Genomic DNA, 15,400 nt, shown 5'->3' with positions numbered 1-15,400 from the left:
AGACTTCTGCTTTTCTGCACTCGAACACACATTGCCTAGTTTATTGTGTGTTCTCTTGCTCCATTAAGAGTGTTGACTACAGCTCCCAGAGCTGCCTTCACTGTAATGTCTTCCCTTGCCACAAGTCCATCTTGGGCAGGGTCTGCAGGAGTAATGTAGAAGGACTGTGTTCTGTTAGCAAATGATGCCGTTTCGGCAGAAAAATGTCCCTTTGTGTCAAAAAACCTAGCTCTAATGGACACAACGATAAACCAAGGGGATGGAGGAAGACATGGGACTTGGTCCAAAGTGCCTGTGTGTTTTCTTTTAATAAACGTTGCTTGGTAGGTAGTGGTTGTACTGTGATAATGCCTCCAGGCCGCAAGGCCTCAGAGTGCTAGGCCACCACGTCAAGGCACTTTGTGGATGGATAGGGGCCTGTTGTGCTGGGCGTGAGCATGCTCACGCTAACTTGGAGCACTCCCTTGCTCACGGCGGAGCATCCATTGTGCCCAGAGCATCCGCCCTCCCTGCGGGCAATCCTGGGTAGGAACTAGCATGCCACGAGCAGCTCGTATCCCAGCCCCTGCAGTGCCTGGCAATGGGCCTGCTTCTCCCCAGGGCAGCTGGTGGCTGGGCTCTGCTCCCACTGCTCCTGGGGAGGGGCTTGCCCCCTGGTGGTGAGGCTCCAGCCCCGCAGGTGGAGGCAGCAGTGCCCCCTGGTGGGTGCTAGGGCCTGCCCTGTCGCAGGGGGGCGACTCTCGCTCTCGCCCGGCCTCCAGGGGAGCTGGGCACTGCAGGGTGGCCTGGCCCAAGCTGCTCCACATGTCCCCAGGGCAGCTGGGCCACTCCACAGCCATCACGGGCTGCTCCTCCCCGCACGCCGGATGGGTGGGCTGCTCCAAGCAGTTCCATTGAGGGGCTCCCCCAACCCCGCAGGGCTGAGTGGGCTGCCCCACAGACGCTTCTTTTGGGTGCTCTTAGGAGCTGTTTTCCCCCCCACCCTCGGGCATATGAACCACTCCACACTCAGTTCCATTCAGTGCCAGTAGGGGCTGCTCCTCCCCGCACGCCTTAGGATCGATGGACCGCTCCAGGCTGTTCCATTGGGTGTCACTAGGGGCCGCGCCCCCAAACCCCGCTGGGACCGGGTGAATAGGCGGTTCCACAAGTATCAGTTCCATATTAGGCGCTGATGTGCTCCGCCCCCTCGCAGGGACAGATGAGCTGCTCCACAGTCCCGTTGGTCGCAAAGGCCTCCCCCCCTCGCTTTCGGGTGGTTCGGCCGTTATGACACAGCACAATAGCCAGAGCGGGCGGGGCAGCTCGCTCTCTTCCGCACCCTGCGAGGCCGGCGCGGTGCATGTCGGTCCGGCTAGCGTTGAGTGACATACGAGGCGGCCAATGGAAAGGGCAGCAGAGCCCGTCGGAGGAGGCCGGCGCCAATGGCTGGCGAAGAGGAGGGCGGAGCCGATAGTTTCTCTAGGGACTCGGAGCCGGAAGCGCGACCTGTGAGGTGACTGAGGAAAGGCGGCAGGTAAGTGCGGGGACTCGGCTGGTGTGAGCCCCACGCCAGGGCTAGAGAGCCGGGCTCGCGGGGACGAAAGGCCGTTGGGCGGGTGGAGGCGCCCGGCGCGTTGTTCCTCGGCTGAGCTGTAACCCGGGCTCCCTCCCGCAGCTGGGAGTCAGGCCCCGCTGCCGCCCGCCCGTGGCCCGGGAACGGCCCGGGAACCGCCCAGCCAGCGCAGGCCTGTGGCCCCTCGGGAGTGACTCAGCCGCTCTGGGCTGCGCACTGTGGCCGATGCGGTGGCGCTGGACGCCGCTTGCGTGTCCAGCCGCCCGAGTTAGTAGTCGTGCGAATTAGATGTAGAGCTTGTGCCCTTCCATTGCTGGAAGTAGCGCTGCTGCTAACCCCGGGCTCACGTCAGCAGTCGCTCCTGGAGTGCTTTGCGAAGGCCAGTATCGCCCCTGTCTTACAGGTGGGGAAACTGAGAGCAGGGAGATGAAGGGACTTACCCAGGGTCACCCATCAGGCCAGTGGCCGAGATGGATGTAGGGCCAGATCTCCTGAGTCCCAGCCCAGTCTTCTGTCCACTAGCTAACGCTGTCTGGCCTAAGTTGTCGTCATGAAGTTCAGGCACTAGCACTGGAGATGAATTGGGGTGGTGCTGTTTCAGGCTGTCTGGAGACTTGGGCAGACCTCAGGCGTGCTGTCACATGATTCACATGGAGTGACTTACATAAAATTTATTTCCAAAACTGCTCTACATAGGATAGGCACTGCCTCCTGAGTAAACACAGCTCAGGATCACTGGCCTATTTCCTGAATGTGTGTGCAGTGTATAGCAGGCAGCTTGGTCTGGTGCATCTGAGAGGGAGTTGGGATTCCTGTTTTCTGTTCCTGCTTCTACTGATTATTTCGATAGTCAACCTGAGGGCAGTCTCAGACCTCTCTTTGTGTATCTGTGCCTCTGTAAAATGAAGATGGTTTCTTAGCTTATGTGGATGATGTGAGAATTACTTTTTAAAGTACTTTAAAGATATAAAGTTCTATGCAGATTTCTGTGCAAATGCTAACTGCACATAAACAAGCAGTGGAGTGGCTGGTTCAAACAATGGCATCTTTTTCTCAGAAGCAAATGCAGAGTCGTCTGCTTGCCAGTGTGACAAGGTCGTCTTGTGGGTTTATCACAGTCTAATCTTTTACCTTGTGTACATATTTTTTTAGGCTGCATCAAGCAATGTAGCACTTGTGGAATACACTGCACGAGATATCAGGCTCTTTTGAAACCAAATGTATAGTTGTGAAGGCTTTTTGCCATGGAAGTTATTGTGCAAATTATTAGCTTGGATACTAGAGTGGTAGGTTTTCTCGAAATATTTGAAAGAGAGGGTCAAGTACTGTAGTACTCTGAATCATACAGAATTGGTCTAGCCTGTATCATGTTTCTTAAGATCGAAGAATGAGTTTCAGGGGAAGTCATTTTTATTTTGAATATCTTAATGGCTCAGTGCCATGAGAGTAATAGAGTTGGGAAGGTTAGAGCCTCTTCTATATAATTGCTAGGGATTTGTTATTATGTCAGCTCTTTGGCAGTGCATTGCAAATTTTAGAAACGGTGGACAATTTTTTCTTGTGGAGTTAGTTCTTGGTTGAGATTCTAATGAAATCTAGTAGTAGAGAGAAACAATGGGATATTTATATAGTCATATTTTCTAGTCCATTGTCTCTTTTCAGGATGTCTTCAGGTGCGTTGTTTCCAAGCCTGGTGCCAGGCTCTCGTGGCTCATCCAGCAAATATTTGGTGGAATTTCGGGCAGGAAAGATGTCTCTAAAAGGCAGTACTGTAACTCCAGATAAACGAAAAGGCCTTGTTTACATCCAGCAAACTGATGATTCCCTCATTCATTTTTGTTGGAAGGACAGGACTTCTGGCAATGTTGAAGATGTGAGTATAACTTCATTATTTCAATCTTAAGAGTTTTGTAATGGCTCTTTTTGTACTCTGTATTGTGAACCCTGGTACAAGTGTCTTTAAGAAGAGATTTGCATAAGACAGGTGGTGGGTGGCTTTACAAATGGGCTTTGGAAGTACACACCTGGTGTAAGGGGCAACGTGGAAGAAGGCATAGAGAGATGTTTGTGTGAGGAGTAGGCACAGAACTATTCAAGTTTTGTTTTTTGTTTTGTTTTTTAATCCACCCCTTTTTTTTCCAGGACTTGATTATCTTTCCTGATGACTGTGAATTTAAGAGGGTACCTCAGTGCACTACTGGTCGTGTATATGTGCTGAAGTTCAAGGCAGGATCAAAGCGACTTTTCTTCTGGATGCAGGTTTGTGACAAGTAAATGGTAACATTTAGAATTCCTTTGTTTCAAGATGTGTGCGAGGAATACTCAAGGAGGGGATAGATGGTGATCTACTCTTTAAAGAATTATCCAACTTCTAATCTGTTTTGAAGATGCTTGGAGGCTTAAGAACAACTCTCTTACAGGAACCGAAGACTGATAAAGATGAAGAGCACTGCCGTAAAGTGAATGAGTATCTCAACAATCCTCCAATACCTGGTGCTTTGGGTGGGAGTGGAAGTGGAGGCCATGAGCTCTCAGCATTAGGAGGTATAGTCTATTCTCTTCTTCTCAGTTTGAGAGGTTTTTTATACACACTCTGCAGTTTTCTAGGAACCAAATCCCTGCTGATTTTTGGAGGGTGACCTAGGTAGAAGGCTTATAATAGAAATGCAGAGACACTCTTAGCAACACAATTTATTTTGCTATAATAGGATGGAGCAGGCTGAAAAATGAGTCAGCGAGAAGAAACTCCTCTGGGTTATATCTGTTAGGTTTTCTGGAGTCCTGCCTTTTTCTAAAGCTAAGCTTCTTTTTTGTTCTTCTTCTTAGCATCTTAAAATAGTAAATACTTGAAACAGTTTCTACTTGTAGCATATGTCAATTAATCTCCTGCTGCTTGAGCCAGAGTGTTATGAAAAATATGAATGTTGTATTTCAGAATGTTTTTGTTTTTAGGTGAAGGTGGCTTGCAAAGCCTTCTTGGAAATATGAGCCATAACCAGCTCATGCAGCTGATTGGACCAACAGGCTTAGGAGGACTCGGTAAAATGCTTTCATATCTTTATGCCATAAGGGTGTTTTTCCTCCTGGGTTAAAACTTACCTTACACTGATTTATTTTCTTATTGATTTGGATGACATTTCCTTCATGTAAGAAGGCAGTCCCTTTCTCAAAGACAAAATAATAAATAGATGGGGAAACAAAACTGGAAAAAGGGAATGTAGCAAATGGGCGGAGTGATCAGTAGTTCAGCTTGGCATATGTTGGTCATGTGTAGGTTTTCCTCCACAAATTTAATGGTGTTAGTTTTGCATTGAGCTATATTCCAGGATTGAAGGAGCAGGAGGATAACTAATGAGTGGAAGACTAACTTCTTAGGAGGGAGTTGGAGGAGAGCATTCTTCTTTCTTTTGAGGGCAGTGGTTGATTTCTGAGATTCCTCAAAAATTTGACAATGATGTCTATTTCACTGGCTTTTTTATTTACCCATAGGACATCTTCAGATTATTCAAGGTGCACATTCCATTAGTGTCCTGGCCTGGGTGTACCAGTTAACTTACTGCTCAGTGAAACAAGGCTTTTCCCTCTGCGGGTGCTGATCATGCAGTCTCTGCACTGGTCATAGGCCCTTGCTAGTACTGGGAGTGACAGACCTTGTCATCTGTCTCGGATTCTGAACGGGGGTGTGCTTTTACTGCTGCTCAAACATGAGCTTCCCAGGAGGGACTGCTACAGTATAGTAAAAAGTGATACTAGTCTTGTAGTTTAGCTCTCCTGCTCCTACTGTGGAAGTGGTATGATCAGGGAGCAGTGGAGGTAATGTGCTGTTGGGGGAGGTGGCATGATCCACTACTGCTCGGGGAACTCTGCAGAAAAGAGGGGACAGAAGAACAGAGAAACAAATGGCTGGTTACTTGCTTATTCCTCTCCTATGTTGTCCCCCTGTAGTTTCAGTCCATCATGCACATGCTAATGGGGCACTCTAATTCTGCCCTCTGGGTTTGCAGCTAGTTTCCGAAAGACTGGACAACAGAATGGAAATGGTCATATAGGCAGGCATACAGCAGTTAAGCCTGGAATGAGAAGCAACTGCAAGGGGAATATGTACTAAATGGAGCAAGGGCTATAGGGGACGCACACCCATTTTCTTGGATGAAAGGATTTTGCTGTGTGAGGGACTTTTTGTTTGTATTATACAAACCAAAGTCACTTCATCCTTTTGGTATAGCTAGATGTTGAACAGTTTTTAATCAGCACCAGCATCTCTTGAACAGGGATTATTCTAATGAGGGATTTTAAATTAGAAAATGGAAAAAATACCTGTATTTTCATAAAGCCAGCAAAAAGAATGTTGTCTGTAAGTGCAGTTGAGTCAAACCTGAATAGCTTTATCTTTATAAAGGGAATGAACATTAAAAAAGTTTCTAAACTGATGTCTTTCCATCATTTATGGAAGGTGGGCTTGGTGCACTGACAGGGCCTGGCCTGGCTAGCTTATTGGGAAGTGGGGGACCCCCAACCAGCAGCTCATCATCAAGGTAAGATATACATACACCCATTTTTGTAATTCTGTGTGTGATTGTTCCACTGAACTGTGAGGAACTGGGGTCTAGTGTTGTGGTTTTCAAATTTTTTTTTCTCATGACCCAGTTGAAGAAAATTGTTGATGCACACGACCCAGTGGAGCTGGGGATGAGGGGTTTGGGGTATGGGAGGGGTTCAGGGCAGGGGGTTAGAGTGCAGGCTGTGGGGTGGGGCTGAGGATAAGGGGTTTGGGGTGCAGGAGGGGGCTCAGGGCTGGGGCAGTGGCTTGGGGTGTGGGAGAGGGTCAGGGCTCTGGGCTGGGGCCAGGGATGAGGGGTTTGGGGTGCAGAAAGGAGCTCTGGGTTTGGGCAGGGGGCTCAGGGCTGGGCCATGGGGTTGAGGGCACAGGCTTACCTCAGGCAGCTCCCAGATAGCAGCGCAGATGGGGTTGCTAAGGCAGGCTTCCTGCCTGTCCTGACACCACGGACTGCACTGTGCCCCAGAAGCGGCCAGCAGCAGGTCCCACTCTTAGGCGGAGGCATGCAAGCAGCTCTGCATAGCTCTCAGGAACCAGCCAATGGAAGTGTGGAGCTAGTGCTCTGGGCGGGGGCAGCGCGCAGAGCCCTGTGGCGCTCCCCTCCCCCCCCGCCTAGGAGCCAGACTTGCTGCTGGCCGCTGCTTGTGGGGTGCAGCACGGTGTGAGAACAAGTAGAGGCTAGCCTGCCTTAGCCGGGCAGCACTGCCAATGGGACTTTTAATGGCCTAGTCGGCAGCACTGACTAGACCTGCCGCGACCCAGTGCCTTACATTCTGCAACCCAGTGCTGAGTCGTGAGCCGCAGTTTGAAAACCACTGGTCTAGTGAATAGAAGAGAACAGTGGGAATCAAGACTATTTTATGCCTCTTAAAATGGGGGTAATATATGCACACTGGGGTGCCAGAGTTTGTTGGAAGCTGTTTATGAAAGCGCAAAGCAACTGCTTCTGCAGTGAATTAATTATATTAATTACACTTCTAGTTCTCGCAGCCAGTCAGCTGCTGTAACCCCATCTTCCACTACTTCCTCTACACGTGTCACGCCAGCCCCATCTGCTCCTGCGGCTGCATCTGCATCTGCATCTGCAACTAGTCCCAGCCCTGCACCAAGTTCGGGCAATGGTACCAGCACAGCAACAAGCCCAACTCAGCCCATTCAGTTGAGTGACCTTCAGAACATTTTAGCTACTATGAATGTGCCAGCTGGAGCAGGAGGACAGCAAGGTAACAGTACTCTGACCAGACAGCTGTTGATACCATATATGCTTTAAAGCTATTTTACTGTCCTGTATTAATTTCAAATTGGTTTGGAAGCCTTTCTGTTGAACCCTAACCTACTTTGGATAAATGATTTACTTGTGACTGCCCCAGAGAGTGCCCTGAAATCAGTGGAGGGTACATCTCCATATTCACTCCAACCACTAGTGGCTCTAGTTAAAGTAAAGCAGTTTGCTCTGTGTTTAGTCTAACAAAGCTGTATTCTATCCTAGTTGATTTGGCCAGTGTGCTGACTCCTGAGATCATGGCTCCCATTCTGGCAAATGCTGAAGTTCAAGAGCGGTTACTGCCTTATCTTCCATCTGGGGAATCACTGCCGCAGACAGCAGAAGAGATTCAGAACACTCTGACATCTCCCCAGTTTCAGCAGGTAGATGTCACAATGACACTCTCTTCCATTGACCTAGCGCTGTCTACACTGGAGGATTAGGCCAGTTTAACTGTGGTACTCAAGGATGTGGATTTTTCACAGCCCTGAGCGACATAGGTCAATCCCGCTATCTTTTCAGTGTAGACCAGCCTTAAGAAACTTTCAGTTCCCTGTGCTTCATGCAGCTAACAAATACTGTTGGGTTTTTTGGAAGTGTTAGTTGGACTCAAATCTCTCTCTAGACGTACTGTATATTTTTTGTGCATAAAATAGCTACACATGTGCCTTAAGCCTGTTTGTCGCTGTGCTTTCCCCCACTGCTATAGACTCAGTAAGTGCCAAGAGCTCACTTCTCTAGGGCAGTGGCATAGTCCCACATATGGTCTAAATACCCCTCTCTTCCTTGATCTGGGCTTCCCCCTTCTCTTTGTAATGAAGTCTATCAGAAAGAACAGTATTCATGAGTGCAATCTCAGGCCCTCCCTTCATAGGAGAGCTGGCAGGCAATCTCTTTAAAGCTAGCAGATGTCCAGTCACTTGAAGTTTAAGTTGTCAGGGAAGAGAGATTTTCTTACTCCATACTTCCTCTTTGGGCATGTCTGAAGACAAAAGTTGCACAAGTTTAACAAATCTGTGTAAAAATCACTATACACCTCTGTGTGGGTTCACGTGATATCATTTAAACCTGATTTAGAGCAGTTTAGTTTGCACTGTTTAAATTGAGTGAAAAGAGTCAGTGCACATATTCTGTGGTTTAACTAAATTGGTTTAAATTAACACCGTGTGTGCGCAGACCAGCCCTCAGCGCAGATGTGAGCAAACTATGGCCCGTGGGCCCGTCCTGCCTGGCCCCTGAGCGCCTGGCTGGGGAGCTTAGTCCCTGTCCCCCCTTCCCCTGCAGTCGCATGGGCCGTGCTCGCTGCTCCCGCTGGATAGCGTGGGGGAGTGCAGCTGGCTCTGCCTGTGTGTCATGACTGCGAGCTCCCGCTATTCGTAAGGGAGCAGGGAGTCCTGGGGGGCAGTCAGGGAGGTGGGGGCAGTCAGATGGGGTAGAGGTTCTGGGGGCGCTGTCAGGGGATGGGGAACAAGGAGGGCTGGGAGTGAGAGTCCTGGGGGGGTGGGGACCTGTCAGGGGGCTGGGATGTGGATATGGGTTGGTAGGGCAGTTGGGACAGGGAGTCTTGGGGGGTGGGGGGTTGGATAAGGGGGTGGCATCCTGGGGGGGGCAGTTAGGGGCAGGGGGTCCTGGGAGGGGGTGGTCAGGGACAAAGAGCAGAGGGCAGTTGGATAGGGGGAGCTGTTTTGGGGTGTGTATGGAATAGGGGTTGGGGCAGTCGGGACAGGGAGCAGGAGGGTTGGATAGGGGGCAGGGGTCCTGGGAGGGGGGTGGTCAGGGGACAAGGAGTATGGGAGGTTGGATTGGTTGGGGGTTCTGAGGGGGACAGTCAGGGCAGGAAGTGCGAGGGGGCCAGGCTGTTTGGGGAGGAACAGTCTTCCCTACCCGGCCCTTCATACAGTTGTGCAACCCTGATGTGGCCCTCAGGCCAAAAAGTTTGCCCACCCCTGCCTTAGAGAGTACAGTACACCAGGGGCTGGAGGAGTGACTTTTTAAAGCCTGTTCCATGTCAGAACCAAGGTGAAGGATAATTTATTCCAAGTGGCCACTTGGTGTTGCAGAAACAAAATCAGTTTTATTTGGTGGTGTTTGGATCTATTTCACAGGCATTGAGCATGTTCAGTGCTGCTTTAGCTTCAGGACAACTTGGCCCACTAATGAGTCAGTTTGGCTTACCAGCTGAGGCAGTAGATGCGGCAAATAAAGGTGGTAAGTATCTTTCTCTTGAAAGAGCATGGATTTACATAATTGTTGCTCTGTAAATGACTGAATGCAGGGTCTGAATCGGTCATGGAAATAGATCCTGGGTAATGTTTTAAAAAATCTTTCAAGTGCCTAAACTCATTGAATGTCAAGGGGATTAAGAGCTTTTGGGCTCTTTTGAAAAATTTACTTAGTAAATAAAATCACTAAACTCCTGTTCATAACAGTCTAAATTTTGTGTGTGTGTTCAGTTTCTTCTGAGATGATGGTTTCTGTTAATCTAAGATTGCACAGTATTGATGTGTAAGTAGCTTCAAGGCTGCTTTCTTGACTGACTTGCCAAAGTCTGAGAGAGCACTCTAGAAAAGGCTGTGCTAGAGTTATGCAGCAGAGCTTGCAGTGACATTTAGGACTTAGGCCTGGGCTACACTAGCGTGTGTGTGTGTGGGGGGGGGTGTTGAACTAAGGTACTGCAACTAAGTATCTTAGTTCGACTTACCTGGCCATCCTCACGGCGGTGAGTCAACTGCCACGGCTCCCCTGTCAACTCTGCTTACTACTCCTGTCGAGGTGGAGTACGGGCATCGATTTGGGGATCGATTTATCTGGCGGGTAGTTTAAATGTACCCTTAGAAATATTTTTCCTGTTGCAGTCACTCAGCTGCTACTGCTTTTCTTGTGGGAATATTTAATTGAAGGCAGTGCTGCAGTAAATCAAGTTACCAGTAATTCTTGGGGCCTCTGATAGTGGGGGGGCCTGTTATCAGCTCTGTAAGCCTGGAAATGTTGGTATGGTAAATCTGTTATGACCAGTGTGTGTATATGTAAAGTATCAAGCTCAGTAAAGTTCTATTGATTGTCAAATGTATCTGAATGTTAAACCTAAACAAGCAAACTTTCAACCCCGTTTCCTCTGCTAAATGACCTATTTTAACTTCAGTGTAATTTATGATTATGAATCTTGTTCTTGGTGCAAAGCTAGCTAACTAATGTTTCTTTACTTTTCAGATGTAGAAGCATTTGCTAAAGCAATGCAGAACAATGTCAAGTCAGACCAAAAGGAGGGAGAATCAAAGGAAAAGAAAGATGAAGAGGAAGATATGAGTTTAGATTAAATTATCTGCTCTCCCTTATGAATAGTCCTAGACATTAACTTAAGCGGCTTCAGTAGGATTACTAGCTAACTTCATATTATCCTTTATCCTAAATCTACAAGTAAAGGATTTTTATCTGCCAAATCACTTTGTGGTCATGGAGTCATAGAGCCTTAGTGCTTTCTTGCTTCCGACTCTTCATCCAAAGACAGTGATTTAACGGAGCTCTTTGCTTTTAAGTGAAATTTTGGATTAGAATATGGCTGGGGGGTGGGGGGGGATCTTCAAAGGCACCAAGTGATGCCCATGTTTGCATTATACAAGGGAATTTTTCAGGTTTTTTGTTTTTTGTTTTTAAAGGCAGATGACTCATGGTTATAACAAGTGTCGAAATACTTCTAGTATGGCCAATATTACAGCACCTGGTAGGAGCCACAGTTCTCACAGATTCCCAGGACAGAAGGGAGCATTGTGATCATCTCCTCTGACTTGTATTACATAGGCCAAAGAACTTCCCCAAAATTCCTATAGCGGAGCTTTTAAGGGGGAAAAAAATCCAATCTTGATTAAGAAATGAGAGGTAGAGAATCCATCATGACCTGTGGTAAATTACCATTCAACTTACACTTTATCATCAGTCTGAATTTTGTCTAGCTTCAACTGCCAACTAAGTTATACCCTTCTCTGCTAGACTGCAGAGCCTGTTGTTAAATATTTGTTCCCTCTGTAAGTACTTGAAATCACCCCTTAACCTTTTGTTTAATTAAGCTAAATAGAGTGAGCTCTTTGAGCATATTCGGCAATTATTTTAATCCTTAAATTGGGGAGGGTTGTGGGAAGAGCTCGGAGTACTACTTACTAACACCCTTCAAGTGTGAGCACCAGCACAGTATTTCAGCAGCACTCCCAAATATAGATGTAACATAACCTCTCTATTCCTGCTTGAGATTTCCGGTTTATGTATCCTGGGAGCACATTCACTCTTTTGGCCACAGCATCACAGTGGGAGATTGTTTATCCACCAGTGCCCCACCACCTGTTTCTCAGGATGATTGCTTCCTAGAAGAGTGTCCCATTGCATATTCTTTATTTCCAGATGCATACATTTGTACCCAGTTACCAAGCAATCCAGTTGCTCTGAATCAGCGATTTTTTTCTCTTCAATGTTTATTACTCCATTTTTTGTGTAAACTATCAATGACCTAGACAAAAACAAAATGTTAAATAGAGGCACAAGAACCCCACTAGAAGCAGCCCTGGTTCATGATGATTCCCTATTTATAGAGACCTATCAGCCAGTTTCAATGTCACCTTAATTTATATCGTTCTAGTTTTTTTTAATTACCAGTGTCATGCTGCACCAACTCAAATGGCTTACAGAAGTTTGCGTGTGTGTATATATATATTTATAATTGGACAGGATCTATTCTGTCAACTCATATTGATTTGTATTAATTATATCACCCTCCTTGAATTCATAATTAGAGTCCTGTATTACCTGATGTCAGGCTGACAGGCCTATACTTAAGGTAAACAGAGGCAGATACAAAAGTGTGTGTGTGTGGGAGAGAGAGAACATTGGAATAATTAACCTTCGGATGTCATGGATCCTCTATTATTTGCTGTCTTTAATGAAGATTGGAAGGCTGTCTTAAAAATATGCACTAGCTGAACCAAAAGTTACAGACTTGATGCCAGAATCATGGGGTTGAAATTCTCCAGCCTGGGCTATGCAGGAGGTCAGATGAGATCATAGATTATCAGGGTTGGAAGGGACCTCCAGTAGGAGATGATTGCAGTCATTCCTTCTTGCCTTAAAATATGTCTGTCTGTCTCTCCGTCTCCCCCAATTTGAGCTGAGCCTGGACTCAAGTCCCCAAACTATATACATACATACACACACACACACCCCCAACCGGGATTGGCTGTGCTGCAGCTGCGGCCAGTGTGGTGTAATGAGGCCTTCTAGGTACAACTGTAATATTGATGATGATAATAATAGGACTGGCACTCTGCATTTAACCTACTGCCTGGTTTTTCCCCATAGTTGTGTGAGCTGAGGGTACTGCACCTAGCTCTTGCTGTAACTTTCCTAGCTGTTTGTATTACTTAAGTACACTAGTAGCCTTTTTTCTAGTTTTCTAAACTTACTTCACCTGTGCTTCAAGACTTAAAATCCTCCAGCTATATGAGTGGAATGGAAAAAGTTCACTATATGATGAGTGCCTCTTTTTTCCCCCCCCCCCCAAATACAGAGTAAATAGTTATTGAATATGGCTTTTTCTAATTGATAATTCTACCATTTCCATCAGCCAGGGGCCCAATGCCAGTGTCGGGTTTCTTCCCACCTTACCCCAAAAATCCTTATATCTCTGCTGGCCATAATTTCTCCTTGGGTCACTGGGCATCCTTAATAATAAGAAAGGAAAAATTGATAAACAGCTACCTTCATTTCACTTCTAAACACACAGCCTTCTTCCACTGTGGACATCCAGTAAGCTGTTTTTAAATGATTCCTAATTGGCTTTAAATAGTAGTCATAGCTATGAAAGAGCAGGCGTATCACGGAGGCAGAAAGCTCAAGGGATTTTTTGATGTTGGGAAAACAACAACAGCTGCATGTGGAACACCACAGTCAAACCCTTACACTATGGTACATAAGAACAGCCAAACATCTGTCTAGTCCAGTATCCTGTCTACTGACAGTGGCCAATGCCAGGTGCCCCAGAGGGAGTGAACAAGTGATCTCTTTCCTGCTATCCATCACCACCCTCTGACAAACAGAGGCTAGGGACACCATTCCTTACCCATCCTGGCTAATAGCCATTTATGGACTTAACCACCATGAATTTATCCAGTTCTCTTTTAAATGCTGTTATAGTCCTAACCTGCACAACCTCCTCAGGTGAGGAGTTCCACAAGTTGACTGTGCGCTGCATGAAGAACTTCCTTGTATTTGTTTTAAACCTGTTGCCCCTTAATTTCATTTGGTGACCTAGTTCTTGTATCATGGGAACAAGTAAATAACTTTTCCTTATCTACTTTCTCCACTCATGATTTTATATACCTTTGTCATATCCCCCCTTAGTCTCCTCTTTTCCAAGCTGAAGAGTTCTAGCCTCCTTAATCTTTCCTCATATGGGACCCATTCCAATCATTTTAGTTACCTTTTCTAATGCCAGTATATCTTTTTTGAGATGAGGAGACCAATCCGTATGCAGTATTCGAGATGTGGGAGTACCATTGATTTATATAAGGGCAATAATATATTCTGTCCCCTTTTTAATGATTCCTAACATCCTATTTGCCTTTTTGACTGCCTCTGCACACTGCGTGGACATCTTCAGAGAACTATCCATGATGACTCCAAGATCTTTTTCCTGACTTGTAGCTACATACAATACGATGGGGGCTAATTTAGAGTTGGAGTTATTTTTTCCACTGTGCATTACTTGAAATTTAATGTGGATAAATGTAATTTGCCATTTTGTTGCCCAATCTTAGTTTTGTGAGATCTTTTTGAAGTTCGTCACAGTCTGCTTTGGTCTTAACTATCTTGAGCAGTTTAGTATCAGCTGCAAACTTTGCCACCTCCCTATTTACCCCTTTCTTCCAGATCATTAAGTTGAATAGGATTGGTCTGAGGACTGACCCTTGGGGCACACCACTAGTTACGCCTCTCCATTCTGAGAATTTACCATTAATTCCTACCCTTTGTTCCCTGTCTTTTAACCCATTCTCAATCCATGGAAGGACGTTCCCTTTTATCCCATGACAGCTTAATTTATGTAAGAGCCTTTGCTGAGGGACCTTGTCGAAGGCTTTCTGGAAATCTAAGTACACTATGTCCACTGGATTTCCCTGTGTCCATGTTTGTTGACCCCCCTTCAAAGAACTCTGATAGGTTAGTAAGACACGATTTCCCTTTACAGAAACTATGTTGACTTTTGCCCAACAATTTATGTTCTTCTATGTGTCTGACAATTTTATTCTTAACTATTGTTTTGACTAATTTGCCTGGTACTGACGTTAGACTTACTTACCAGTCTGTAATTGCCAGGATCACCTCTAGAGCCCTTTTCAAATACTGGTGTTATATTAGCTAACTTCCAGTCATTGGGTACCGAAGCCGATTTAAAGGACAGGTTACAAATCTTAGTTAATAGTTCTTCAACTTCACATTTGCGTTCTTTCAGAGCTCTTGGATGAATGCCATCTGGTCCTGGTGACTTGTTAATGTTGAGTTTATCAATTAATTCCAAAACCTCCTCTAGTGACATGTCAATCTGTGACAGTTCCTCAGATCTGTCACCTACAAAAGCCGGCTCAGGTTTGGGAATCTCCCTAACATCCTCAGCTGTGAAGACTGAAGCAAAGAATCCATTTAGTTTCTCCACAATTACTTTATCGTATTTTAAGTGCTCCTTTTGTATCTCGATCATAAATAGGCCCCACTGGTTGTTTAGCAGGCTTTCTGCGTCTGATGTACTTAAAAAACATTTTATTACCTTTGGAGTTTTTGGCTAGCTGTTCTTCAAACTCCTCTTTGGTTTTTCTTATTACACTCTTGCACTTAATTTGGCAGTGTTTATGCTCCTATTTGCCTCACTAGGATCTGACTTCCACTTTTTAAAGGAAGTCTTATCTCTCACTGCTTCTTTTACATGGTGGTTAAGCCACGGTGGCTCTTTTTTAGTTCTTTTACTGTGTTTCTTAATTTGGGGTAT

At 46.2% G+C, this 15,400-nt stretch overlaps 1 protein-coding gene across 1 annotated transcript; it reads left to right on the top strand.

Moving 5' to 3' along the window:
- Positions 1-1,411: 1,411 nt before the first annotated feature.
- On the top strand, positions 1,412-12,175 carry ADRM1 (adhesion regulating molecule 1). The gene is made up of 10 exons (XM_030533212.1): positions 1,412-1,516; positions 3,218-3,428; positions 3,698-3,814; positions 3,976-4,099; positions 4,508-4,594; positions 6,009-6,090; positions 7,095-7,336; positions 7,603-7,760; positions 9,483-9,585; positions 10,588-12,175. The coding sequence occupies exons 2-10, from the start codon at positions 3,219-3,221 to the stop codon at positions 10,692-10,694; spliced, it is 1,230 nt and encodes a 409-aa protein (XP_030389072.1). The 5' UTR covers positions 1,412-1,516; position 3,218; the 3' UTR covers positions 10,695-12,175.
- Positions 12,176-15,400: the final 3,225 nt, after the last annotated feature.

This window comes from Gopherus evgoodei, chromosome 14, assembly GCF_007399415.2.
Source record: "Gopherus evgoodei ecotype Sinaloan lineage chromosome 14, rGopEvg1_v1.p, whole genome shotgun sequence".
NCBI classification, from domain to species: Eukaryota; Metazoa; Chordata; order Testudines; family Testudinidae; genus Gopherus; species Gopherus evgoodei.
The sequence above is the reverse complement of the archived record's forward strand: the minus strand, read 5'-3'. Positions and strand labels throughout refer to the sequence as shown.

Excerpts from the sequence above, each read along its gene's own strand:
- ADRM1 (XM_030533212.1), top strand. The coding sequence starts at position 3,219 with ATGTCTTCAGGTGCGTTGTTTCCAAGCCTGGTGCCAGGCTCTCGTGGC. Across the intron at positions 3,429-3,697 it reads CTTCTGGCAATGTTGAAGAT|GACTTGATTATCTTTCCTGA; the intron begins GTGAGTATAACT and ends TTTTTTTTCCAG. Across the intron at positions 4,595-6,008 it reads AACAGGCTTAGGAGGACTCG|GTGGGCTTGGTGCACTGACA; the intron begins GTAAAATGCTTT and ends CATTTATGGAAG.